Consider the following 27,984-nt stretch of genomic DNA (forward strand, 5'->3'; position numbering starts at 1 on the left):
CCCCCTGCAATTATCCTTCCATTCAGCTTGAGTATCACTTCCTCAAGGAGGCTTAGCCAGCCCTGATCCTAGCACTCTGCACTTTTCCTTTCTAACACTGCTCTTTGGGCCTGGTTCACTAGCTCCATGAAGGCAGTGACCGTGTCTCTCCAGTTGACTGCTGTGTCCTTAGTGCTTAGCACGATGCCTGTCACAAACAGTAGGTAAACAAGTTTGAATGAATGAATGTACTATCAACTAGTTTCTATACCCTCTCTCCAGAGATTTGTATTAAACTGATAAGTATAAGTAGCTGTCTTCGCTACCACCCTTTACACTAAATGTTTAAAATAATGAGTTTATATTTGCATTTACAAAACCAAAAGTATTTGTTTGAAACTAAAAGGCTCCACGTAAGGGTTAAATAATTTATTTTTAAGAAAATTTGAATTTCTGTTTTGCTAAATTTCTTAAAATTATTACTTATTAATAACTTCTTCTTTAAGTTTCTCTGCAAGCAATTTCCTCTTTAGTAATGTTTGCTTCTCCTCTGCTGTCATTTCTGGTTTCTCTGTCATTTCCTTTAAAAAGAAAAAAAGAAAAAAATTGGCTACAGCATAAAATGGGTTCATTTGTATAAAATTCCCACCATATTGCCTCAAATGAACAAAGATTAAGGGCATTAAGGGGAAACTAGACACAGACTAGGTTTCCTAAATCTCTTCTTTGTAAAATCAGACTTCTTGATGAAGCCTGTTGGAGATGGTGACTGGGGTACTGATGCTGCTTTATGACGAAACATTTCGAACATTTCAGAGGGCTCATAAAGACCACCGACCCTTACGCATTTAGAGCAGGGCAAGTGAAGAAACACCTTAAGAAAACAATGCATAACGAAACTGCTATTATTTCTACCTCACAAAATCCTCATCAACACTATCTCACTTCGTAGAAAGTACTCAGCAGCTATTGCACTAGCAGGGTGGTTACTATGAATGGATCTACAAGCAAAATTCCTCACAAGCTTTCTTGTACACATTCTGATTTTGAGAATTCCATCTCTAGATTTGCAGATTTTGACACATTAAGGCTGGCCATACCTCTGCCTCCCCAGGTTTTCCTTTCTGCTCCATGTTTTGTTTCTGCTTAGTCCTCATATCCTTTCTCATGGACATCAACTTATCTCTCTTCTGCTTGAGATAGTGTTCTCGTTGCCGAAGCTCTTCTGTTCCAAGTGCTGATAAATTCTGGGTCAAGTAAGAGAAGTAACTATTTAAATTCAAGTCTACATAAGAAGTGGCACAGATACCCACTGACTGATTCAGTTAGAAATTTGAGTTCAAGATCATAACAAGACTCAGGTGTATGGCTGTTTATATTGTTTGTTCCTAGTGCCTTGCCATTTTGCTCATAGTTCTTAAAAAGTGATGTCTTTTACTTACTGCTATTGGTCCTTCAATGCTTGCATGTTCTAAGCCAGGAATCTTCAGGCCTTTTTGTGGGAGGGAGGAAGTTTCAGGCAATAATTCCACCTTTCTTGCCAAGGGTTGTACTGGCTGATTGGCAAAATGCACTTTAACTTCTGGTAGTAATTAGACAATGAGACCAATTAGAATATTATAAGAAATACTAAGTATCAGTCTAGGTTCACCAAAATGAGCTAATGTTAATATTTGTTTTTCTTCGTATTCATTCAGTCAGCACATATTCGGTGCCTACATTGTGCCAGGCAGTGGATAAGAATAATAAACATGGTCTCTGTCCTTAAGGACCTTGAAGTACAGTTTCTCACCTTATGAATAATGACATTTCAACAAGTACCAAGCTCCTGTTTGTATAGTACTATAGCTATAAAAAGATAGAACCACACTATAATGTAATCAAGGTTGCTACATAAGCCAAATAAACAGTACACTAAACCTTTACTAATAATGTAATCAGTTTCCAAACTTTTGCTTGCAGGTAGAAACTGTAAATCACCATATATTTTCAGAACAATTAATGTAATGCTATAATTTTTTGTATTGCAAGTGCCAGTAATACCGATAATTTTTGTTTGTAATTATGTGTTGAAGATAACTATAAACCCTCCAGTGTATTAAAAAAATGTAAAGATTTCTAAAGCAAGCAGAACTTGGAAGCACATATAAACATGAACGTTCAATTACTTTCCAATTATTTGGTGACTGTGCCAAGAGATAGAATTAACATTCTAATTGCTTCTCTGAGCCACTTTTTATTATAGAATTTTTTGTAAATATAAAACATTTTCAGTGTAAGTACATGGGCTATGAAAGAAAGCACAGTGAGACAAGCAAAGACTTACATTAAAATGATGCTAAGAACTAAAAGCATGATGGAAGACCACAGTACACATGTCTCTAAATGATTAAAAATCATGCCAGCATATATACTAGAACTGGAAACAGAATTTGCCTGTGCAAGAAACTTGGCAGCAGACCACTGCTCTAGCGTGGAGTAAGTGGACCGACTGCAGTGCCAGGGAGTGTGGAGCAAGAAAAGCGCTACAGGCCCTTGGACGGTAAGGGAAATCTCCACGGAAGAAATGAGCTGGAGCCAACACTCCAAACTAACCTAGACAGGGAGCTAAAGAACTAACTTAGACAGAAATAAAGATGAGCCTAAACAAATTGGTCATAATACGCAGAGAGAATGAAAACACTGCCATTCTTACTGATGGTGACTTTAGCAGGGGTAACGTTAGCCCCCAAAGATAAAACCAGAGGGCTGGAGAAGGGACAGTTCAATTTATTCCCAAGGAGGGAGGAATTCATACATATAAGCATTTAAATTCAACTCTACTACTTATTCTGAACAGTTCTTGCCTTGAGTTGGTTAATTATGAACATATTGTGCACTCTCAGACCTAGAGAGGAAAGTACTTGAAACCAAAATACTTAGCTTCTCTGATTTCTGGGAAAAGAGGATCAGAAAGCCAGAAACCCTAAAGAAAGATCCTCTCATCTCTGGCAACTCTTAGCATCAATCTGAGAACATATGCTATCCATTGCTAGCAGCAACCAGGGAAAGATGTCAACAAAGGGACAAGACAGGAGGTTTAACACCTTCATGATTCTTCCAAAATTAAGTCTTCATAATCAGTTTCCATCACTTTATATGGAGTGATTCCCTGAAATATCAGAAATGCCCATTTTTGGAAAAAAAAGTCATGAAAATTAAAATCATTACTTTTGAAATTATCTGCCATTCTGTGCCATTAATGTGCATAATTATATGTGATTTGAGATCAAGTTTTCTATAGCTTCACTTAATAGATAAGGAACTAGACAAAGTAAATTTATTAAAATTACATCAGACACAAGATTTAAACAGTATATATACTTAGGGCAGTATGAAACAAAGTTAAATTTGGGTAAGCAAGTTAAAATAGAGCACAGACATCTAAAGCATGAACTTCATAGATATAATTCAAATGAGGTGATTTCTACTTACAATCTGCAGAATATGAAAAAGAAAAGAAAGAAATGGTTAGACTTCCTAGGAAGAAAGAAGCAAGGTGACTTTATAAACCTGCTTCTGGTTCCATATGCCCCCATTATTTCGTTAACTAAGAATACAGTTCCTTAAAATCAACGGGTACTCTCAGTAAACTGGGAATAGAGGGGAACTTCCTCAACTTGATAAAAAATATCTACAAAAAAACTACAACTAACACCATACTTAATGGTGATACACTAGAAGCTTTCCCACTAAGATCAAGAACAAGGTAAGAATGTCCCCTCTCACCACTCTGATTCAAATCATGCCGGGCGTGGTGGCTCACGCCTGTAATCCTAGCACTCTGGGAGGCCGAGGCGGGTGGATCGCTCAAGGTCAGGAGTTCGAGACCAGCCTGAGCAAGAGCGAGACCCCCGTCTCTACTAAAAATAGAAAAAAATTATATGGACAACTAAAAATATATATATAGAAAAATTAGCCGGGCATAGTGGCGCATGCCTGTAGTCCCAGCTACTCGGGAGGCTGAGGCAGGAGGATCGCTTGAGCCCAGGAGTTTGAGGTTGCTGTGAGCTAGGCTGACGCCACGGCACTCACTCTAGCCTGGGCAACAGAGTGAGACTCTGTCTCAAAAAAAAAAAAAAACAAATCATACTAAAAGTCCTACTAATCCAGTAAGACAAGAAAAGGAAATAAAAGGTACATTGGGAAGAAATAAAACTGCCTTTATTTGTAGAAGACATGATTGTATATGTAGAAAATCCAAAAGAATCAACAAAAAAATGGAACTAATAAGTAACTATATAGCATGGTAACAGGATACGAAGTTAATATACAAAAGTCAATCACTTTCTTTTACACCAGTAATGAACAAATGGAATTTGAAATTAAAAACACAGTATCACTAATACGTTAGCATCCCAAAAATGAAATAGATATAAAATCTAACAAAACATGCACAAGATTTATACAAGGAAAACTACAAAAGTCTAATGAAAGAATCAAAGAACTAAATAAATGGAGACATATTCCATGTTTATGGATAGGAAGATTCAATAGTGTCAACATGTCAGTTTTTTCCAACTTGAGCTACAGATTCAATGCAATCCCAATCAAAATCACAGCAAGTTATTTTGTGGCTATTGTCAAACTGATTCTAACATTGATATGGAGATGCAAATGACCCAGAATAGCCAACACAATACTGAAGAAGAAGAACAAAGTTGGAGGACTGACACTACCCAACTTAAAGACTTCAAGCTACAGTAATCAAGAGAATGTAGTACTGGCAAAAGAATGGACAAATAGATCAATGGAATAGAATAGAAAGCCCAGAAATAAATCCACATAAAAACAGTCAATTGATCTGTGGCAAAGGAGCAAAGGCAATAAAATGGGGAAAAGATAATCTTTTCAAGAAATGGTGCTGGAACAACTTAACTGGACATCCACGTGCAAAAAAAAAAAAAGAATCTGGACACAGAATTTACATCCTTTACAAAAATTAACTCAAAATAGATCAAAGACCTAAATATAAAATATAAAACTATAAAAATCCTAGAACATAGGAGAAAACCTAGATGACCTTGGGTATGGTGGTAACTTATTAGATACAACACCAAAGTCACAACCTATGAAAGAAATAATAAGCTGAACTTCATTAAAATTTAAAACTTCTGCTCTTACAGAGCAATACCTTACATAGGACAATATCAAGAGAATGAAAAGACAAGCCACAGACTGGGAGAAAATATTTTCATAAGACAAATCTGATAAAGGACTGTTATCTAAAACATAAAAAGAATTCTTAAAACTCAACAATAAGAAAAAAAACAACTCAATTAAAATAATGGGTCAAAGACCTTCACAGACACATCACCAAAGAAGATATACAGATGACAAATAAGCTATGAAAAGATGCTCCGCAACATATGTCATCAGGAAAATGTAAATAAAACGACATACCACTACACACCCGTTAGAATGGCCAAAATCTGGAACACTGACAACACCAAATGCTGGCAAGGATGTGGAGTAACACGAATTCTCATTCATGGTTGCTGGGAATGCAAAATGGTTCAGCCATTTTGAAGACAGTTTGGCAGTTTCTTACAAAACCAGACATACTCTTATTATATGATATAGCAATATCATATTTACCCAGAGGAACTGAAAATTATGTCCTGGGTATTTACCAAAAGGAATTGAAAACTTCTATCCACACAAAACCTGCACAGGGATGTTTATAGCAGCTTTATTATTATTGACAAAACTTGGAAGCAACCAAGATGTTCCTCAGCAAATGAATGAATAAACAAACTGTGGCACATCTAGACAATGGAGTATTATTCAGTGGTAAAAAGAAATGAGCTACCAAGCCATGACAAGACATGGAGAAACCTTAAATGCGTATTACTAAGTGAAAGAAGCCAATCTGAAAAGGCTACATACTGTATGATTCCAACTATATGACATTCTGGAAAAGGCAAAACTATTGTGACAGTAAAAAGATGAGTGGTTGCCAGGGATTAGGAGAAGGGATGGGTAACAGGCAGAGAACAGAGGATTTTTTAAGGCAGTGAAACTACTCTGTATGATGCTATAATCATGGAGACATGCCATTATACATTTTCCAAACCCACAGAATGTACAACACACCAAGAGTGAACCCTAATGTCATCTTTGGATGGTAATGTTGTGTCAGTGTAGGTTCACCAATATAACAAATGTACCATGATAATGGGAGTGGCTATGCGTGTGTGGGGGCTGAAACTACATGGGAAATCTCTGTATCTTCTGCTCTATTTTACAGTGAACCTAAAACTGCTCTAAAAAAATAAAGTTTTTCCCCAACTTACATAAAAAATTAATGGGTAAACATCAAACTTCCCTCAATTATAGAAGTTCTTCTGAAGTGTAGAATGCAATATTTAGAGTCAGAAGACCAAGGGAAATCACAATTGTACCATTTAAGAGCTCAGTGATCTTAGACAAGTCACTCAGCTTTTGTGAATTTCTTTTTTCAAGAAGATAAAAGTAAGGATTATATTTACCTCACAGGTTTTTTTCTTTTTAATTGATAAAAGGATATTTATTCAAAACCATAGGAATCCATGATAAAATGAACTGAAATCATGACCATGATTCAATTTCTGTTTCAGGAAATTGTTTTCTTATACAAGAAATCAGAGCATCTTGGAAGCAGATTTGCTACATATTGAACAAGTTCATCCACTAACATTTCCTACAAGGATTCTCATCAATTTTGGTTTCAAAGATATAATTTCTGACTAAATATTTGGACAAACTGGCTACATCTTATTTTCTACTTGTGCTTTAATTCATTAGGAAAGGAATTTAATATTATCTTTCCAAGTACAATTTCTCATTCATAAACACCCTATAACTGTGAGCAAGGAAAAGAATATCAAATGTTATATGAACTTATCTTGTATACTGTAGCCATGGCACAAAGGCTGGTGGCTCTATCAAGGAGTTTTGCTCACTGCTCTGGGTTCCAGCATTTACTTGGAAATTTGGGGACCACACCCTATCTTTCAGCTGAATATCTCTTACCCACAATTCTTTTAACTAAATTTACAAAGAATTTTAAATACCAAAGCCATTCAATACTCCCTCCCAGGGTTTTTGAAGGTTAAATATATGTGAGAAAGTAACACACTCCATACAATGTTTACGATTCATATTATTAGACAAAGTTCAGTGTACCTCAACCTTACCTGAGGCTGGGTGTGCAAAATGCTCACCATCTCCTTGGTAATTACTCAGTTTTGTAGCTTCACTATTATGCACTGTGGGCTCTTCTGTTTTAGCCTCTGATAACTTCAGGATTCCATAATACAGTTTTTAAAAAACACAATTTAGATTAATTTTGACTAATCTACTACCTTAAAAAATCCAAAAACATTTTTAAAAAAATTATTGTCTACTGAGAAGATAATGAAGAAATTCTACTTCCAAAGTTTTTAAGATGCTGCTAGCATTTTACATTTCCTAGTTTGTGAGGTAAGTAAACATTTCATTTCCAATCATGCAGTGCTAAGGGTAACTAATATGGTTAGGACTTTGGATTTAGCAAAAACTGGGTTGAAACCCAGGCTCCACTCTATTCATGTGACCCTGAGCAAGAAACTGATATACTCCAACAAAAATAAAATCACTGAATATTTATATAAAGTGTTTTTCTACTGAAAATAATACATATACCACTACTATAAAATGCTTAGAGTAGTCACAAATTGCTTTATTTCCATTTTTAAAATGGAACAGTATAAAGCAAAGAAATCATTTAAATCTTGGAAAGAAGTAAGCTGACATTAATTCAATTTTCCTTAGAAATAGAGGAAAATCCAACCACACGTACTTATTAGGCAGTTCATGGATATCTAAACCATAAGCCCCTATATGCTGCGTGATGGACACATGGGAGTTCAGTATTATTACCATCTCTACTTCTGTATGTTTGAAAATTTCCACAACAAAAGATCTCAAAAGAAAAAAAACCAATTGTATGCCCCCCTAAAACATAATTTTATTCAAAAAACCTCACATAGTTTACATATAAATCAGAGAGTTAATACTAATGTCTTCTATAGTAGTTTTCTTTTCTTTTCTTTTTTTTGAGACAAAGTCTCGCTCTGTTGCCCGGGCTAGAGTGCCGTAGCATCAGCCTAGCTCACAGCAACCTCAAACTCCTGGGCTCAAGCAATCCTTCTGCCTCAGCCTCCCGAGTGGCTGGGACTACAGGCATGTGCCAGCACGCCTGGCTAATTTTTTCTATATATTTTTAGTTGTCCAGCTAATTTCTTTCTATTTTTTTTAGTAGAGACAAGGTCTCACTCTTGCTCAGGCTGGTCTTGAACTCCTGAGCTCAAACAATCCCCCTGCCTCGACCTCCCAGAGTGCTTGGACTACAGGCGTGAGCCACCACACCCGGCCTTCTGTAGTAGTTTCAAATTGGTTTTTGTTCTACACCCTTATATTTAAAAATCCTTATTAATAGCTAAGAACTTCACTTCCATTTACTAAAAAATTATTTACTCAAAGATACTAAATCACCTTTTAATCTTAAAACATATCTCCTCCTTCTGCTCTTCATTGGGTACCTTGGAGTAAAATAGGTTTTTCAAAGACAGTGAAATGATACAAGCATGTATCATAGTGATTCAGAGTAGGGGAAAAGGGAAGACAACTCTCAAGTGATTGAGAGTTTATATTAGGTTTCTCTTCCCTTCAGGGAGATTGGGAAAACATGGAGAGGCAGCTGGAGAAGGGGAGAGGAAGGAATAAATACTAACTTCCCTCACCTCAGCCAGATACATGTTTAATTTATCCCCAGGCATGATTAGGCAGTTTATGGAAACGGTTGTTAATGGAAGAACAGTATGCCAGGGAATATGTTACTGAATCATTCAGCTTTAAGCTGATAATATTAAAGCCCACGGGGTACCTTTGGCAGTTGTAATTGCTGTTTCAACATAGTAAAGTAGTCAAGGAGAATGGGAAAGTAACAGGTTTTTCTTAATCTCCTTTTATTCATAAAATTTAGGAGAATTTTTATAAGGAAGCTCCCAAAATCACAATGGTATTACAGTTTTTGAGTTAATAATCTTGGTCTCTATTATGAAACTTAAAAGCTAGGTTGCTGGATGAATTATAAAGTGAATAAAGTTATAAAGAAAGTAATTTGCTTTAAAACAAAGTATACATTCTTATAAGAAAGTATATACTTTCTACATTAAAAATATAAAAAGTTAAATATAAATGCTTAGAACTTGCCAGGACAATATGAATACTCTGAGGTGTATTTCCACATAAGCTTAAATTTTAACAGCAAAAATTAGGTGTAAACTTAATAAGAGTAACAGCAATTCTGTTATATGTTCTGCAAGCACCTGTTTTTTTCTCTTCCTTTCTTCTTCCTGGTCATATTCCTCTTTCGATTTTCTGAAATATACAAAAATAAGGTAGAAACGTAAATTTTCCTTTTTAGTCGAAGAACAAATATGCAACATACTAACCCAAGTAAGCAAAGCATTCTGGACACAAGATGGGAAATAATCAGGCCTTGCTCTAAAGTAATTTACAGTCAAATGCGAAGGACATATGTAGGCATACACAGCATAATACAGTTAGCAACAGGAAATACAGGTCTACCCATTTCTTCTAGAAATTTGAATGCATCCTAGCTGATCAAAGACCACCAGATTTGAAATTCTAAACCCAAATTTGAATGGCAAATCCTGTGAATGAAGACTTTGATCTTCCTTTAGAGAGATCAGTTATACCCCGCCTGATAAGCACCACTGCTCCTCTCATTCTAGCTTTTTCCAGTGGCATCTGAGCTATCATAAAGTACTCCCGGTGCCACTATGCCAAACTCACTTTTGTAAACAGCTCACTGAGACAGTCTGATTTAGGAAAATAGCCAAGGTCAACTGTTGTACGTGTTCATAACTATACTTACACAGTAGTATAGACCCTCAGTAGTATAGACCCTCAAAAGCTCTTAGAAAATAAAACCTAAATGTACAGTGCTGACCAGTTTTCAGACCACCAATCAACCAATGCAACCAGTCCAAGTCAAAACTTTGCCAGTCCTCTGAAGCAAATACCCTTACCTCTTTTTAAATCTATAAACTCAAAGCATTCTGTGTTGTCTCAGGCTCCCATTTGCCCCTGCCACCCAAAGGAGGATCTCGCGGGAAAGGCTGAGTTCACCCACACATCTGCCTCCCTCCCATAATCACGCAAATCCCCTGAAATTACCCACTAAGTGCTGGAGCTCCTGCCATAGTTTCCCACTAGGCCCATCCTCCTAACCATCCTTCCTATCCTCTCTTCTGCTTTGGAGGTGGGACAAGATGGATAGGTAGGGGGACTAGAGAATGCTAGAAGATGGTCATTTATGGTGGTACAGCTAGAGAGGTATGCCCAAAGGCCATAGTCCTACTCTGCAGGTGACACAGTGACTGCAAGTGTCTTTTTGCCCTAAACTTAGTACATTCTCACTGGAGATTTAAAAATTAGGAATTGCAATTGCCCCTTCCTTCCAAAATTCCCATAGAGGTCAGGACACAACAGGCCCAAGGAAAAAATAAATGTCCACTAACCTTTCCTAGTTCTGTGTGGGCCCCATTAGTGGGCTGCAAGCTCCATGCCAGGCATTTGACTGAGAATCATGTAACCGGGAAGAGGAAGAGACCAGCAAGATATTCATCTGGGATAGACGCCTCTTGCTGTCCTCCCTCCCTTGCAGGTCACTGTCACCCAGTCAGATACTCTATCTGTGGAGTCTGGATGTCTAGCCTCCTACTGTGAGACACCTAGAATGAGCCACTTCAATACTGAGATCCAGAAGCCGTGGAGTATGCTGCTTAGCTCAAGTCACTACATCCTTCTCCAGGGATCAGGCTGGGTCTACTGCAACTTTTTCCCATTGGTGGCTACTTTCCTAGTCCTATGATGGGGGTGGGAAGAGACTCCCTCATTTGAGATGACCTGGTATGAGTCATCTGAAAATAATTTTTTCTACCCATTAAGAAATATATACATAGTTATAAAATGATAAATTGCTTCATTAGCCTTAAAAAATAAAAGTTTTAAAAAATAAAATAAAATGACAAATCATTTTGATGGTCTTCAGTAGAGAATTTAGCTATTTTATTAGTTCATAATATTTTCTGGATAAAAAACATACATACAGATATAATATTACTAATTATTCAATTAAAAAATAAGAAGGGTACCTAAGAACTTCCCTCAGGATTTTCATCTCTTCCTGTTCAAGGTCACTGACCACGTCAGAACCATCTGTTAAGCAGTCAGGTAATACACCTGTTTAAAATCAAAGACCACATGAAAGACTATCAACTCAACCAAAAACAGTTCACTGTTCATCAAGTACAAATTAGCATAAGATCACTTTAAAAAACATTTCAAGCTCTTACCTTTTGAACTGTCATCTTTTTAACCTTTTCTCATTTTATGGAATAATCCCCACCAAAAATGCCATAACTTTACCTGGAAATATCTCTTAGTAATTATTTGTATTGGCTATGAAAAATAACAATGATATATGGCAGTACAAATTAATTAATATAAGCTATTCTCTTCCATAATCGTATAGTGTCTGAGGATACACCATGGAAATTATTAACCTAAGGTTAATAATAAAACTATGCTCTCAAAGGTGTCCCTTAAATGGGAAGAGTTAACAAAACAAAATATAATTTTGTTAATTGAAACAGCATTTACTACTCTTCATTCTTACGACAACAAATGCTATTGAAAAGGGCCTGCTTACGATATGCAATAAAAGCATGGTGCTAAGCACCTTGGAGGGATATAAAGTTGAATAAAACAATCTTTGCCCTTGCAGCTTCTGTTCCAATATTGGTCTAATAACCATAAACTAGGGCAGTACCAACTTCAGCCCAAGAAAATAAAAATTCATGGCAAGTAATTTAAAATGTTAGCTTAATTTACTTTATTACTTATATCTTCCTGAGAAGCAGGTAGAGTGGCAATAAGTGTTCTGTTCATATCTATAATTATATTCCACATTAGCAGAATGTCTCTTAATTTTTTTTTACCTTCCATTTCTTTATCCATATATGACTATAGGATTTTGGATCTGCTCTAAAGTGGCTTTATTATTCTAATCCCCTTGATGTTTAAATGTGTTTTTAAAAATTAAACATTTGAGATAACTGTAGATTCACATGCAGTTGTAAGAAATGACACAGTAAGATGCCACATACCTTTTACCCAGTTTCCCCCAGTGGTAACATCTTGCAAAACTATAGCAATACAATATCACACAGAAAACTGACATCTATACATTCAATTAATCTTAAGCGCATTTTTGCTCAATCAAAAGATACAAAGTTATTATTCCCCTGACAATCTTTCTAAGGAAAATTAAAACTATTACAGGAAGAATAATAACAGTACGAAGTACTTCAAAACCATCAAAATAATGCTCTGATTTTCATTTTCCTGAAATTCTTTTATAAGATACAACCAAGAATCCAGAGAGCCTTCAAATTTTCCTCACTACAAAGACAATTTTCAAACAATCTGCAGTTTTCAGTACAATCAACATTGATGTAAGGTACTCACCCAGGCTCTAAGTTAATCAACATTCTTAAATACGTGTTTTAAAAATTCTGTAGCAGAAATTAAGTATTAGTTTATGCTTAAATGTAAGCAAACTGTCCCACACTATCGTGTGACAGCAGCCACTATTCCACATCATTCCCCCCTCCTCCTCCCTTGCTAACATAAGCCAGGTTTTGTGCAGTTATCAGGCAGCTAATTACTTAGAGGCAGGGCCCTCCCCAATCCCAGGACAGTGACTCGTGGTTGGTTTAATCCAATCATAATGATCTCATTTCTCCTGCCAGATGGTTTTAGAAAGGCAAATGACCCCAATCCTGATCAACAAGACCTGAGGAGAAAACTCCTAGAGGGCTTCCATGAAATTGCTGTCTTGCTAACAAAACGAGTACAGGAGGAAACATTCCTTTGCTTCATGAAAACTTGTTAAGTCTGCTTTCAATGCAGCCAGAGTACAGTCATAAGAGAAGATCCTGAGAATGGAAGAGTATAAAGAGGGAAAGTGCCAGGGTCTTTGATAATATCACTGAGCCACTAAGCTAACCCCAAACCTATCTTCTTTCCCTCCCTTCCTCTGGACTTCTTGTTCTGTGAGATGATAATTTCAAATTGCTTAGGCCATTTTCATCGGGGTGTTCTGTTACTGGCAGCCTGAAGTATCCAGATAATACAAGCTATATGTATTTATTCCCTTTTTATTAAAATCTCAATAAGTTTCCAGTTAAATTCCAAATTGGAAACTAGAGTGCCAATGTCAAGTTCACTGTTTATTTTTATCAAAAATGATCCCCACAAAAAAAATTTACTAACATAATTATTAAAATTCTCTATCCCAAAGGTGAGAATAAAGCATAGTTTCTGGAAAATTCAGAGGAAAGAATTTTATGCAGCAAACCATAGTAGAAAGACAAAGAGCCTATTTTCCAAACTTATTTACACCAACATAACAACACTGTGTCATGCATTCTTCAGGTTTAGAATGGTGTTATCTCCTACCCAGAGACAACAGCTCTATTACCTGCTGGGGCAAGTGTATTAGGATTTTGGTGGATGGTTATGATGGTGGCTGGCTCTAAGGGACAAATGAGAAGGAAAATCCCAACTGGGTACTGCAACATTCTCGTTTGCCCTATAACAACAGAAGCCCTATTGTTGTGTGCTCTAGATCCTTAAGAGCAAACAATACAACTGAACTGTAGCTCTTGTATCTTCAAGAAACAATTAAAGGAAAGGTCCTGATGCCAATCCATTAGAGAGGTTACAGACCATGGTAAAGAATGTCAGTGGTAATCCACCGAGCAAAGGAACACAGAGGAATTAAGGTGAGATTACCAGAGCCAGAAATCTGAAATAGAGATGATAATCTGGGTTGAAAAGGAGATGGCACAATAAGAAGTACAGTTAATTCGGCTGTTTTGAGTTAGGATGTCAAGTGTAGTTCAGTTACTCAAGAAGTGAACAAAAGCAGGAAGAGCTAGAGAAAGTAAGTTTGAGCACAGAGTCAGGGAAAACATAAAGCCAAGAAGAGTTACTAGGACTTTGAGTTCTGTTTCCTCTTCTACCTGACACTGGTGCAATAGTATCTGCCCGCTGCCCTAGAACAGTGGGTCTCAGTGTAGTCTCAGGACCAGCACCTTCAGCATCACCTGGAAACTTATCAAAAATGCAAATTATCAAGTCCTACCCCAGACCTACTAAATCAGAAACTAGGAGGCAGCCATATGTGTTTCAACAAGCCCTCCAACTGTTTCCAATGCTTGCTAAGGCATAAGAACCATTGTCTCCTACAATGTCTTAATGATAAGCCAGGAGGAAAAGGGTAGTCACCTTCTCTCAACAGTAACTGTAACTCTGACCACCAGAAAATACTGAATTTATAATCACGATGGCTGGGCAGAAAATCGAGCTCTCTGAAATCTGAAACATCATTAAATCAAATTCTGGTCTGCTTTCTTTAAAATGTCAAATACACACAGATCAGGAGGTTTACACTCTTAAATCTCTTAAGTCAGCCAAAGATTTTTGAACTTGAAATAAACGTATACAAGGCAGCTACATTTAAGACTATATTAGAATCAGAATAGTCAAAACTGTAAAAAAAAAAAAATGCATTTAGCATTTAGATTTCTAACTTCAACATTTTACCATTTCTCTCTTGAATTATTCGAATGGCTTGCAGCTGCATTTCAATGTTTTTCTGGACCATCATTGCTTTAAAGATAGTAAAATCTTCTGCTGCCAACACAGGTTGCAAGATAGCCTGTGGAAAGAAGCCTGGAAGTTAAATGAAGATTCAAGTTTTAAAGCTATTTCCCACACATGCAAATCATTTCCACTACAAGACAGTGCATTAATTCAAGAATGTTGCATTATTATTTATAATTAGGTGACTCAAAGGGACACTTTTTAAATTTTATTTTAGAAGTCTTTAAAATAGGGTTCTCAAGAGGTTGACTCTCCAAAACCCCACGCATGCAGAAGCTGAGGTTGTCAGTGACGCATCTTCCAAATAAGCCAGTGCTAAGTGACTCTGAAAAACAACACAGGAATCTGGCATACTTCTTTAAAGTTATCGCTTCAGTATATGGATTGTTTTTTAGCCAAAACAATAATATCTATTTGGCTTATATTCTGTCATTTGAAATGTACTGTTTAACACATTGACTGACACACTAGAAAAAAATTTTTTTTCCTTGGGGCCATGATGTTAATAACTAAAATAGAATAAAAACTTCAAAAAAAAAACAATCCTTTTTAATTAAAAATTTGCTATTTTTTATTGTTTTCTGTGCGTGAGTTATATGTAACTTGAGCAATAGTTCATTTGGCTCCCAAGGTAAAGAGATGTGGGAGTTACGTATGCTTCATGAGGCCCCAAGATCAAAAACTAGCATGAGTTAAAAACAATTCACATGTCAGTTAATGTGTTCAAAGTGTAACAAATTAAAAATAAAGGTGTCTACTGTACAGTATCCACATTAATACTTCCTTAACTATTGAGAACATTACATAGTCAGGCGCAAACCAATTCCCAAGCCAATCAATAAGTAGAATAAGATTTGAAATGCATGAAAACCCAAACAAAAACTCAGATCATCTTTTTTTCAGCTTTACATGAGATTAATGGAAAGGCTGACCACACGCAACCAAGGATGTACTATTTACTAGGCAGACAGCAGCCATAATGTCATAAAGCACACCTTGACAAAAGCTTCATCAAAGAGCTCCATTCGGAAGAAGAAAGAGTACTTCCCCCAGCAACCAGCTCATATCCTAGACATCCGCAGTATAGCAAAACAATGGTAAAGTGCAAAAACATTTCTCTGTGACAGGGAGTCAACTGCAGGGGAAAAAGATGGAACGTTTCTTTTCTCTTAAATTCACAAATACTGTCCAAAAGGCCCCAAAGCAGGGGATGGGAAATAGGCTTCATCTGTGTTTGACTGAAAGTTGCAGCCCAGAGCCTGGTACTGAAAACAATTGTGGGCAGCCTCTGTGATTAATCAGCAATGTCCGCTAGAGCACCTTTATGGGATTATGCCACCACATAACTTTGGGGCTTCACAGATTTCTTATTAGTAATACTATGTACCGTATCCTCATCACTAACACCTGAAAGTATTTCTATTGATGGCAATGTGTCAACCAGAGCTTCTATCAACAAGTCAAAGATAGAACTGATACTTAAAGTTATAATGCAGGGCTTCTCAAAGTGTGGTCCTTGGTGGGGCACAGTGGTTAGGCCTGTCACCCTACCACTCTGGGAGGCCGAGGTGGGAGGATTGTTTGAGCTCAGGAGTTCGAGACCAGCCTGAGCAAGAGTAAGACCCAGTCTCTACTCAAAACAAAAAAAATTAGCCAGACGTGGTGGCACATGCCTGTAGTCCCAGCTACTTGGGAGGCTGAGGCAGGGGGATCACTTGAGCCCAGGAGTCTGAGGTTGCAGTGAGCTATGATGATACCACTGCACTCTAGCCCAGGTGACAGAGTGAGACTCTGTCTCAAGAAAAAAAAAAAAAAAAAGGAAAGAAATGAAAAAGAGGCTATACTACTGATCCCATGAACAGTAAAAGGAAAATAAAGAAATACTATGAACAACTCTATGTCCACAAATTTGATTAACTTAGATGAAATGGACCAATTCCTTGAAAGACACAACCTGCCAAAACTCATACAAGGAGAACAGATAATCTGAATAGGCCTATATCTATTAAAGAAGTAGAATCAATAATTAATAACTTTTCAAAACAGAAAGCATGAGGCTCAGATGGGTTCAATGGTAAGTTCTACCAAAAATTTAAGGAAAAAATTATACCAATTCTCTACTATCTCTTCCAGAAAATAGAAGCAGAGGGAATACGCTGTAACTCATTCTATCAGGCCATCATTACCCTAATACCAAAACTAGACAAAGACATTACAACAAAGGAGAACTATAGATCAACATCTCTCATGAACAGAGATGCAAAAATCCTCAACAAAATATTAGCAAATTAAATCCAATGTTGTACAAAAAGAATTATATACCACAACCAAGTGGGATTTATTCCAGGTATACAAGGCTGGTTCTACATTTGAAAATCAATCAATATAACAGACATCAATAGACTAGACAAGTACCATATGATCCTATCAATAGACACAGAAAAAGCATTTGACAAAATTCAACACCAATTCATGATTAAAAAAACACAAAACTCTGAGCAGACTAGGAATAGAAAGGAATTTCCTCAACCTGATAAAGAATATCTATTAAAAAAAAACCCTACAGCTAACATCATACGTAATGGTAAGAAGCTAGATGCTTTCCCACTAAGATCAGGAATAAGGCAAGGATGTCCATCCACTCTCATTATTCTCATTCAACCTCATACTGAAAGTTCTAGCTAATACAGTGAGACAAAAAGAGGAAATAAAAGGCATCCACATCGAAAAGGAAGAAATAAAACTGTTTTTGTTCACAGATGACATGACTATCTGTAGAAAATTTTTTAAAAAAATCAATTTTAAAAAAACTTCTGGGCAGAGCATGGCTCACACCTATAATCCTAGCACTTTAGGAGGCCATGGTGGGAAAATCCCTTGAGGCCAAGAGTTCAAAACCAGCCTTGACAACACAGCAAGACTCTGTCTCTACAAAAAATTTTAAAATTTCATAGGTATGGTGGTGCATGCCTATAGTCTCAGCTACTCAGGAGGTAAGGCAGGAGGTCGATTATGTCCAGGAATTCGAGGCTGCAGTAAGCTATGATCATACCACTACACTCCAGCCTGGGTGACAGAACAAGACCCCATCTCAAGGAAAAAAAAAAAAAAAACTTCTAGAACTAATAAGCAATTAAAGCAAAGATGCAGGATACAAAGTTACTACACAAAAAACAATTGCTTTCCTATATACAAGCAATAAACAATTAGAATTTGAAATTAAAAACAATATAATTTATATTAATACCACAAAAAAGAAAGTACTTAGAAATAAATCTAGGCCAGGCTCATGGCTTAAAGCTGTAATCCTAGCACTTTGCTCCCACACACACACCCCGCTGCACCCCCTACCCTTACTGCCTCTATAAAAAAATATTAATACAAAAATTAGCCAGGCATGGCGGTCCGGGCCTATAGTCCCAGCTACTTGAGAGGCTGAAGGGAGGAGGCTGGCTTAAGCCTAGGAGTTTGAGGTTGCAGTGAGCTATGATATTATCATCATTGCACTCTATCCCTGGCAATGGAGCAAGACACCTGTCTCCAAAAAAAAAAAAGAAAAGAAATCTAACAAAATATGCATAAGAGTTATATGAGAAAAACTAAGGTGCTCATGAAAGAAACCAAAGGTGACCTAAATAAATAGAAAGTTATTCCATCTTCATAAATAGGAAGACTCATTGTTAACATGTCAGTTCTTCCCAACTTGATCTACAGATTCACAAAAACCCCAGCAAGTTATTTTGTGGATATTGATAAACTGATTCTATCATTTACATGGAAAGGCAAAAGACTCAGAGTAGTCACACAATATTGAGAAGAACAAAGTTAGGGGACTGACACGACCTGACTTCAAAGCCAAAAAGTTATTAATACAATAATCAGGACAATGTGGTATTGGTTACATAGCAGACAAACAGATCAATGGAACAGAACAGAACCCAAAAATAGATCCATACAAACACAGTCAATGGATCTTTGATAAAGGAACAAAGGCAATTCAATGGAGAAACAACAGTCTTTTCAGCAAATGGTGCTGGAACAACTGGACATCCACATGCTAAAAAATAAACAATGACCTCACACCTCTCTCAGAAATTATCTCAAAATAGAGCATAGACTTAAATGTAAAAAATAAAATTATAAAACTTTTAGAAGGTAACATAGGAGAAAAACCAGGTAACCTTGGGTTTGGCAATTACTTCTTAGACACAACACCAAAAGCATAATTCATGAAAGAAAAAAATTGATAAATCAGACTTTATTAAAATTAAAAACTGCTCTGTGAAAGATACCACTGTTAACAGAATGAAAAGACAAGCCACAGAAGAAAAATTCTGCAATTTGCAAAACACTTATCTGATAAAGGACTTGTCTCCAAATATGCAAAGAACTCTTAAAGCAACAATTAGAAAACAAACAATTTAAAAATGGGCAAAAGAAAACAATGAAGTACCACTACACACCTATTGGAATGGCTAAAATCCAAAAAAACCAACAATACCAATTGTTGGGTATGATATGGAGAAACAGGAACACCCAGTCATTGCTGGTGGGAACACAAAATGGTACAGACACTTTAGAAGACAGTTTGGCAACTTCTTACAAAGCTAAACTGTCTTACCATGTGATCCAACAATCCCACTCCTAGGTGTTTTTTTTTCTCCTCCAGGTCTGTTTCCTCTGAATCCTTGGTGTTTATCAAAATAAGCTGGAAAATTTAAGTCCACACAAAAGCCTGCATTTTATAGCAGCTTTATCATAATTGCTAAAGACTAGAAAAAAACAAGATTTCCGGCCGGGCGCGGTGGCTCACGCCTGTAATCCTAGCACTCTGGGAGGCCGAGGTGGGCGGATCGTTTGAGCTCAGGAGTTCGAGACCAGCCTGAGCAAGAGCGAGACCCCATCTCTACTAAAATAGAAAGAAATTATATGGACAGCTAAAAATATATACAGAAAAAATTAGCCGGGCATGGTGGCGCATGCCTGTAGTCCCAGCTACTCGGGAGGCTGAGACAGGAGGATCGCTTGAGTTCAGGAGTTTGAGGTTGCTGTGAGCTAGGCTGACGCCATGGCACTCACTCTAGCCTGGGCAACAGAGTGAGACTCTGTCTCAAAAAAAAAAAAAAAAAAAACAAGATTTCCTTCCAAAGATAAATGGATAAACTGTGCTACATCCATAAAATGGAATATTATTCAGTAATAAAAAGAAATGAGCTATCAAGGCACAAAACAATAGAACCACCTTAGTGCATACGGATTAGTGAAAGAAGCCAGTCTGAAAAGGGTATATACTGTATGTTTCCAATTTTATGACATTCTGGAGAAAGCAAAATTATGGAGACAATAAAAAGACCTGTGGTTGCCAGGGGTTTGAGCCAAGGCCAGAAGAGATGCATATGTAAAGCACAAGAAATTTTTAGGACAATGAAAACTATTTTGTATGGTATCATAAGGGTGGATACATTACAGGAATTTGGCAAAACCCACAGAACTGTATGACAAAGAAAGAACCCTAACATAAACTATGGACTTTAGTGAGCAATAATGCATCAATGTTGGTTTATGAATTGTAACAAATGTACCAACTGATGCAAGATGTTAATAAGGGAAACTCAATTTTCTATAAATCTAAAACTGGTCTAAAAAATAAAGTCTATTAATTTTTAAAAATCAAAATCTTACTAGCACTCACACAAAATATTGTTAATTATTCTGTGCAGATTTTTAGAAACTGAATGGTAACATCACATATGTAATCTTTCAACAATGCAAATTATTGGGAAAAAAGAACAATTTTCCCAAATTACTATTATTATAAAACAAGCATGTCTGAAACTGTTATTTCCATCTTATAAAGGTCAAAGCAAGTCAAGTAAAAAACAAAAACAAAAATACCTTTTGTTTCTTGCCATTAGAAGTCCCTGGCTTTGGCCATACATTGAAATTAATGATAAGCTTTATCCTCACCAAAAAATCACAAGCAATGAAGGAAGTCATTTTTGTCTATTTTAATTGGGAAATACCACAGCTTTTCACACTGGCTTCTTTCACTAATCAAAATTCCAAAGTTCAACTGAAGACAGTTGAAATAATAAATATTTCAGTATTTATTATATTATCATATTTTTACAAACATATTTAGAATTATATCCTAATTCATGGGTATTTTTTTAGAAACCGTACATATATAACAAAAAAACACACTGTTAAAAAGTTGGGTTTTGTTGGGTTTTTTTTTTTTTTTTTTCCTAGAGCTCTTTAGCTGATGCACTCCTGCCTCTCCTGCTGGCTTTAATACACAAAGAGTATGCCAGGATCAGTGGTCTAGGTGTAATGATAAGCAAACCAGGTGAAAAGAATTTTGGAAGTCTGCTCTAACAGTACTCAATGGGAGGAGGCAGCTGGTTTAGAAAATCAAAACCAAACTAAGCAAACCAAACCAAAACAAAAATTACCTCCCAAATTACCTAGGGCACACAGTTGGTTTCTTGAGTTCTTAGGAACCTCATATTGGCATAATCTAATCTTCGTGTATGTGCCTCAAGCTGTTTTTCCAGTACCGATGATAGTCTTGTGCTGATTCAGTGTTGCTATTTGGTATCTAAAAGTTTGCACCAGTAAAGAATAATGTTAACTAGTCCACAGAGGGATTGAATCTGTGATCCTGGCCTAATTAGCACACTGCTAATCAACCACCAGAATAGCTACCATTAATTAAGAGGTGCTTCCATTTATTTATAGACCACCTGATATACTCCAGGCATTGTGCTAAATGTTTTATGTACGTTATCTCTTAAATGTCACAAAAATCTTTCAAAGTAGATTCTATCCCTATTTTATGGATGTGGAAACTGAGAATCAGAATGGTTAAGAAAATAAAACTGTAAAACAGCTTTTGTCTGAGGTCTGACAGCTAGTAAATGTAAGCTCTAGGACTCAAATGCAGGTCTGTTTCAAAAGGCTTTCTAATTTGTATATAATAAAATTGTGCCACCAATCATCTCCAAATCAATCAAAAGGTGTATAGGAGAATAAAAGAGAAAGGCGTGCTGATCTTGATCCGAAAACATTATTTTAAAACTGTGAACATCTAGCTTTACAAATAATATAAAGTTATCCTGATAATGCAAACAAAAGACAATTGTATCTACAATTACTACAAACATCTTCATTCATGAATTCAGATTCATTCACAATAGCTTAAGAGGTTAACAAATTTTAACCAAAGCACAAAAGTATTCCTGAAAAAGGAAAATAAAAACAAATACCAGTGGTTTAAAAGAAATTTAAATGTCAGTTAATAATTTTCCATCAAATTCTTCCTATTCAACTAAAAAGAAGAAAATAATGCCTGTTTTTATTTCTTAGACTAAAACTATCGTACACATAGAACAAAAACTACTGCTGAACTGTAAAACAACTTTAGCTTTATAGAATTATAAACTAATAAAATCTGACTTTTTTACATTAATTGGGCATACCAATTGCATTTAAATATTATTTTTTCAAATGTCATGTTATATTAAGATTTTCTATCTCTAGAATTAGAGGTCATTAAATGAGAAGTTGTGCAAAAAAGAACTGTACCAGGAAGTGCTGGATTAAACAGTAGTCAAAGCAATCTCTTCTAGGCCATAATAACAAGATAATTTAACATGCATTTATTGAGAACTACCTGCTAGGAACCAAGTTTTCACCTCTGTGCAAGTAGCTGGGGATACAAAGTTACTAAAAACAGCTCAAAGGACTTACAACATAGTAGGGCAAACAGACTTGTAGCAAACTGTAATTCAATACCAAAGTGGAATACCAAAAATATCAATGTAAAAGTACCTAGTAGTAAGGTAGAATGGTTCTGGTCTGACTAGAAGAAATGGCAGAGTTGCCATAACCAGTAGCATTTCAGCCAGGCCCCTGAGAAAGATTTCTCTGAATTAGGGAAGGGATGGTGGAGTGGGTTGGGGAGGGGGCTGTACATTACAGGTTAAGGGATAGCATGAGCAAAGCCAAGTACCTATCAGATGCTTATAAGAGTGAGTGGCTTGGAATAATGTATTACACAATGTATTGGAGAACTACAGCATGAGATCAAGGCTGAAAATGCAACTTGGGGTCACATTATATTATAGATAATCTTCACTGTATCTTGTCAAGGAATTATAGTTTATTTGGTAGAGCATGGGAAGCCAAAGCCAGTTTTTGAGAAGAAGGCTACTTGGGTTGTAGCAACATATCCCTATTCTCAACTTCAGAGCAAGGGCTCTCAGTTGGATTGCTTGGGCTCATTTACTGGCTCTGCTAATACTTATTTGGCTGTGGACTTTGGACTAGCTGCTTAGTATCTCTGTGCTTCAGTTTCCTCCTTTCCATATTGAAGTTAAAGAGTACCCATATTGTAAGAGGTGTTAGTAAGATTAAATGAGATAATACATGTCAAATTCCTAAAATATCAACTAGCACAAGTTTTCAATAAACATTAGTTATAAATAAACATATCTACTTCATCCCAGCTCTGCACAACTGAGACAAAAAAAGAAGTTCCAAGAGAAGGAAGCCCCAGGAACTAACAGACTCTGGATCTGCTAAGATTAAAAAAGAAATGCCTAAAAAATAAAAAACTGCAGAATTATCAGAGATCTATATAAATAAAACAGTACTTTGGATAAACCCTGTGATCTTATTATAGTTCTGAGTTCAGAAAGTTCCTTTTTAATTATATCAGTTCATTAATACCTCAAATTATCATTGGTCAAGGTTGCTCTAAAAAGAACCCATATATGATGAATTATCTTTTCACCTCTCACAATGTCTAAAATATTATACTTTGACAATCAAACATTCAAATTTAAATGAAACCCTGGGCATTTTTGTTGAAACTGTATGTTAGCAAAATAACAAAAAGAAAAACCTGTGATGTACGGGTCTTTGCAAGAGGAGAAGTACATGCTTCTTGAAATTGATCTTCATTAATTCCAATTTCTTTTAGGTAATTTTCTAACAGCTTTTCAACCTAAAAAAAGAAAGTTTAACTTGTATAATTACATAGAAAAATTCTAAATGACAGTTTGCATATTAAGTATTGAGTTCAGAAAACTATAATCAAATACTTTTTTGTAAATATGAATCTACATGGTATTATATTACATTGTAGTGACAATGTCTTTCACCAAAAAGTTAATGTTTTTTCAGAAAATCACATGAAATTTTATTTCCTCTACTAGAAATAAATCCTGAAGTCAGGATTATGAAGTTCAGCATGACATAATTCTTCTGCTACCTAGAGGCATTTTTAAAAATCACAAGAAAACCATGACTAAATGAATAACATCCCTGAATGCATTAGCAGAATAAGAATAAAATTTAAAGATTAGATGCAAGAACCTGTAAATAGCTGTTGTAAAACCATTTCTTAGATGCTTGAGTAGAAGAGATAAGAAGTCATAAGGTTATCATGAATAAAAAAAAAAAAAGAAAAAGAAATTAAGGCTTGAATTACAGTAAGATATTTGAGTAAATCAAATATCTTGAATATTTTAATTGAGTACCTAATGAAATAAATATTCCAATAGAATGTAAACTCCATTAGAGCTGGATTTTTTGTCTGTTTTCTAGAGCCTAGAACAATGCCTGGAGCATAGTGGGTGCTCGATAATATACTAAAATGCTTTTTAGATGATTGGTTCTAATAAATGAATAGCTTTGAAAAAAACGAAACCTACTTAGCACTAAAATGGTACTGATTGTAATCCACTTTTGAATAATTCAGAATTGGTATTATGGCTATCACATATTCTGGTATTATAAAAGTGTTTTGATATTGAGGTGCCAGAATATTATTTTAGGGTTTGTACTTTTATGAGTCGATGAGAATGGAGTTTACTGGGCTTTAACCTCTGCTTAAAAATTTCCAGAGACGAGGAGCTACTATGTATTTGTTTAAACTTAGACTTGTTATTAATACTAATGTAAGTGAGACTATTTTACATGTGATTCACTGGGGCGGGGGGAGGGAGTGAAAGACCAGGAAATATGATTTAATTATAAGTAGCAAAATTTTGGCAGCAAACTATCAAATAAATGTACTCATTAATCAAAAAAAAAAAAAAAAAAAAAAAAGAAGTCATAAGGGTAAGATGCTCAGAGAACCCATGGAGCCTGATATAACTAGAAGTAATGTTAGGGTAGACTGGATTTTTGTAAAATTAAAGAATTTTAATGAAAAAAAAATTCATTTTTTAAATTGAGAAAAGCTACAAGTAATGTCCTAATTACCTTTAAAAATCAATGAAAAAAAATACTCACTAGTTCTTTGTATTCCTGATGAATCTCTGTATAGGTCAATTTGCTTTCCTCTTCATCATCAAAAACTAAATTTAAAAGAAAATATTGCATAGTATAAAAAAACAAATCCTTTCATTAATACAAATAAATATAAAAATCTACTCCTTACAAATAGAACTATCATTCTTATAACCTAGCTCTTCAACTTTGAATTCCTTAAGTTTTTCTTTAAAAAAATATATAAACGAATATATATATAAATATATACTACTAATTGTAAACAAATTTTTTTCTCCTACTTGAGAAAAAACACTACCTCATATTTAAGACAAACACTAATTTTCCACTTTTCAATCAATAATATAAGGCAACAATGTCTTCATAAACTTTTAATGGAATATTAAATCAGGCTCCAGATTACTTTACTGTACTGGAACTTTGCTGATACAAATTTTAGTGAAAGTGATTAGGCCATTTATGCTATGGCAGATCAATAATGAAGTTAAAATAAGTAAAACCACAGCAAATGTTTACTGAATGATCTTATGTGTGAAACAATGTAGATTAGAAAGATAAATATTCTCTCAAGAAGCTACAATCTAATTAGGGAAACAGGACAAACCCAGGAATTGTAAACAATAAACATTTTTTTTCATTCCCCCAGAATCACCTTTCTAAAATGCAAAACTAACTTCTGCAATTTTTGGTTTAAACCTCTTCAACAACTATTCATTGCCTAGAGAATAAGCACAAAAGCCTTAGGTCAGACAAGGCTCTCCATAATTAGATCCCGTGTCTAATCTCCCACCACTCTTGAAACCCAAACCTTACACGCCTAACAATACAAAACTGCTTGAAACATCTCCAAACATAACACACACCACTTCAAACCTCCATGCCTCTGCTTTACTCCACTCCCTTCTCCCTTTCTCTCCCAACCATTCTTCAAAATATTGCCAAGTGGCACATTCTCCATGACTTGCTACCCACTCCCAACTGCAAGGCTAGTTAGATCCCTTCCTCTGAACTCTTGTAAGATACAGCACCATGCGCCTACCATTATTATAGCACCTACCACTCTATTTTATTGTTTACCTGCCTGTCCTCCCCACTAGACTATAAACTTCTCAAGCACGGGATTTTGTTTTATTAATCTTGCTATCCCCAGCTTCTGACCCAAGGACACAATAAATGTTTGTAGAAATAAAGGCTGATGTCACAAAGTTGTATAAAACTAGTCTTTAAATGATCTGAGGTAGAGAAGAGCACAATGACAACCCCAAGTCAGTGAAGTATAAACAGTTATTTCAAGTGTCACTGGCATGTCACTTCTATTAATATTTACCCTGGCATCAGCTCTATGTAACACTGTACATACAAGCAATACAGCAGCTACTTAAGCTATTTTCAGTTTATTCTGAAAGCAAATCACCACAGTACATGTTTATAAGGCTGTAAATTACTGCTTCCCCATAAAAATCACACAATCAGATACGTTATTGTTGAGATGCGGCCACTTTTGACATTTGGAGATAAAAAGATGAACAATGCTTTAATTTTTTTCCATTCCAGCATTTAGTTTCAGTGGGGTAAATGGAATCAAAAGGTGACATAATTTCTTCTCTCTTCTAAAGGAGGTCAGTATTCCCCATGCCTTATCAGTCTCATAATAGCATTTTAAATTCTCAAAAGGAGTACAAATATAAGTTATTGTGTTTTTGAACATCCTTAAAAACTATAACACTTAATAATTATTATTTGCATTTTGATTATGGCAATGAGAATGTAATGAAAACATTCAGTGGTCAAACTAAATTTCATCTTTACCAGATTCATGAAATCCTAGGGTTGAAAGAGGTCTTAGAAGGTCATACAGGAAAGCCAACCGTTGGATAACCGAATCTCCTCTATCTCAACATAAGACAGACGTGTAAATGACAAATGGACATTACTACCCTCTAAGTCTTCCCAGGCTAAACCACCACAATAACAGTTGTTCATATGACATGGTTTCTGGGTCATTTGGGCTCCAATTTGTCTCCAAGAATTCAATGTGTTCCAAGCGTGAACTGATCAGAACCCGAAGGTGTCAGTCCCTCACAGGGAATACTATGCCACACCTATACGTCTCATTTGTTAGAAGATAACCACCACCACCATTTTTGGTATAGCCAAGAATCAGAGAGATCAACAAGGGGAATACAGGCCACCGAGATCACTGGCTCTGGGCCTGCTGGAGTAATCATATGCCCTCCTTTGCAGTCAACTGTTGGTCTGGGGTGAATCATTTCGCATTTCTTAAACTGACTACACAAGCAAAATGCTAGAAATAATAAGGAATTCAGAGGTAAAATGACGCTTCTCCCCCCAAATCACTGGGAAAGCTGTTAAAGATGCCCACCCAAACAGTCCACTTACCCAGGGCAAAAACCTGCGATATGGTATGAAAGACTGAACATAGGATTAAAGTCTAATGTTTTTTGGACCTGAGCTTGGGCCCAGGGAGAGGGGAGTCTCGGTCCCCATTTTCAGGTCCGCGAAGGAAAACACCAGCAGAGGGAACGCAATTCCTCCAACGTAACCAGCTCTCAACCTGGCAGACAGGGGTGGAGACAGGGATGGGGAGAGATGGTTTGTGCAGACCATCTTCCTTCCGACCGTTGGAGTGAGAGCGGGGAGAAAGGATTGTCAATTTTACCTTCACATTTTTGCTCCACAAAGTCCAAGATGGGGATGGACCAGTCCGGGCCTCGCAGGAACCCCGCGATGCTCTCCACCACCCATTCTACCTCTTCCTCTTCTTCCGCAGCCATCCCCCCACCCCGCACTGGGCAACGCGGATCCCTAGGCCAGACCCCCTGTGTCTGCGAAGGACTTCCGGCCGCGGTGGGCTAGAGGGAG

General features: G+C 36.2%; 1 protein-coding gene across 2 annotated transcripts; it reads right to left on the bottom strand.

Moving 5' to 3' along the window:
• Positions 1-392: 392 nt before the first annotated feature.
• Positions 393-27,981, bottom strand: CFAP36 (cilia and flagella associated protein 36). Of its 2 annotated transcripts, XM_069494597.1 has the most exons (12): positions 27,782-27,981; positions 27,276-27,349; position 27,039; positions 25,105-25,169; positions 23,711-23,812; positions 14,743-14,857; positions 11,226-11,313; positions 9,372-9,423; positions 7,197-7,299; positions 1,422-1,561; positions 1,080-1,226; positions 436-560 (listed from the first exon to the last, which is right to left on the bottom strand). In XM_069494597.1, exons 1-12 carry the CDS (start codon positions 27,894-27,896, stop codon positions 459-461), a joined length of 1,104 nt encoding a protein of 367 aa, XP_069350698.1. In that variant the 5' UTR covers positions 27,897-27,981; the 3' UTR covers positions 436-458. The 2 variants fall into 2 exon arrangements, with proteins under 2 accessions (XP_069350699.1, XP_069350698.1); XM_069494598.1 differs by lacking the exons at position 27,039; positions 27,276-27,349 and having other exon boundaries at positions 393-560.
• Between the last annotated feature and the right edge of the window lie 3 nt (positions 27,982-27,984).

The sequence above is a fragment of the Eulemur rufifrons genome, chromosome 19 (assembly GCF_041146395.1).
Source record: "Eulemur rufifrons isolate Redbay chromosome 19, OSU_ERuf_1, whole genome shotgun sequence".
NCBI lineage: Eukaryota > Metazoa > Chordata > Mammalia > Primates > Lemuridae > Eulemur > Eulemur rufifrons.

Excerpts from the sequence above, each read along its gene's own strand:
- CFAP36 (XM_069494597.1), bottom strand. The coding sequence starts at position 27,896 with ATGGCTGCGGAAGAAGAGGAAGAGGTAGAATGGGTGGTGGAGAGCATC. Across the intron at positions 14,858-23,710 it reads CAAAGACCCGTACATCACAG|GCTATCTTGCAACCTGTGTT; the intron begins GTTTTTCTTTTT and ends TTCTTTCCACAG. Across the intron at positions 7,300-9,371 it reads AAAGGAAGAGAAAAAAACAG|TTATCAGAGGCTAAAACAGA; the intron begins GTGCTTGCAGAA and ends GGAATCCTGAAG.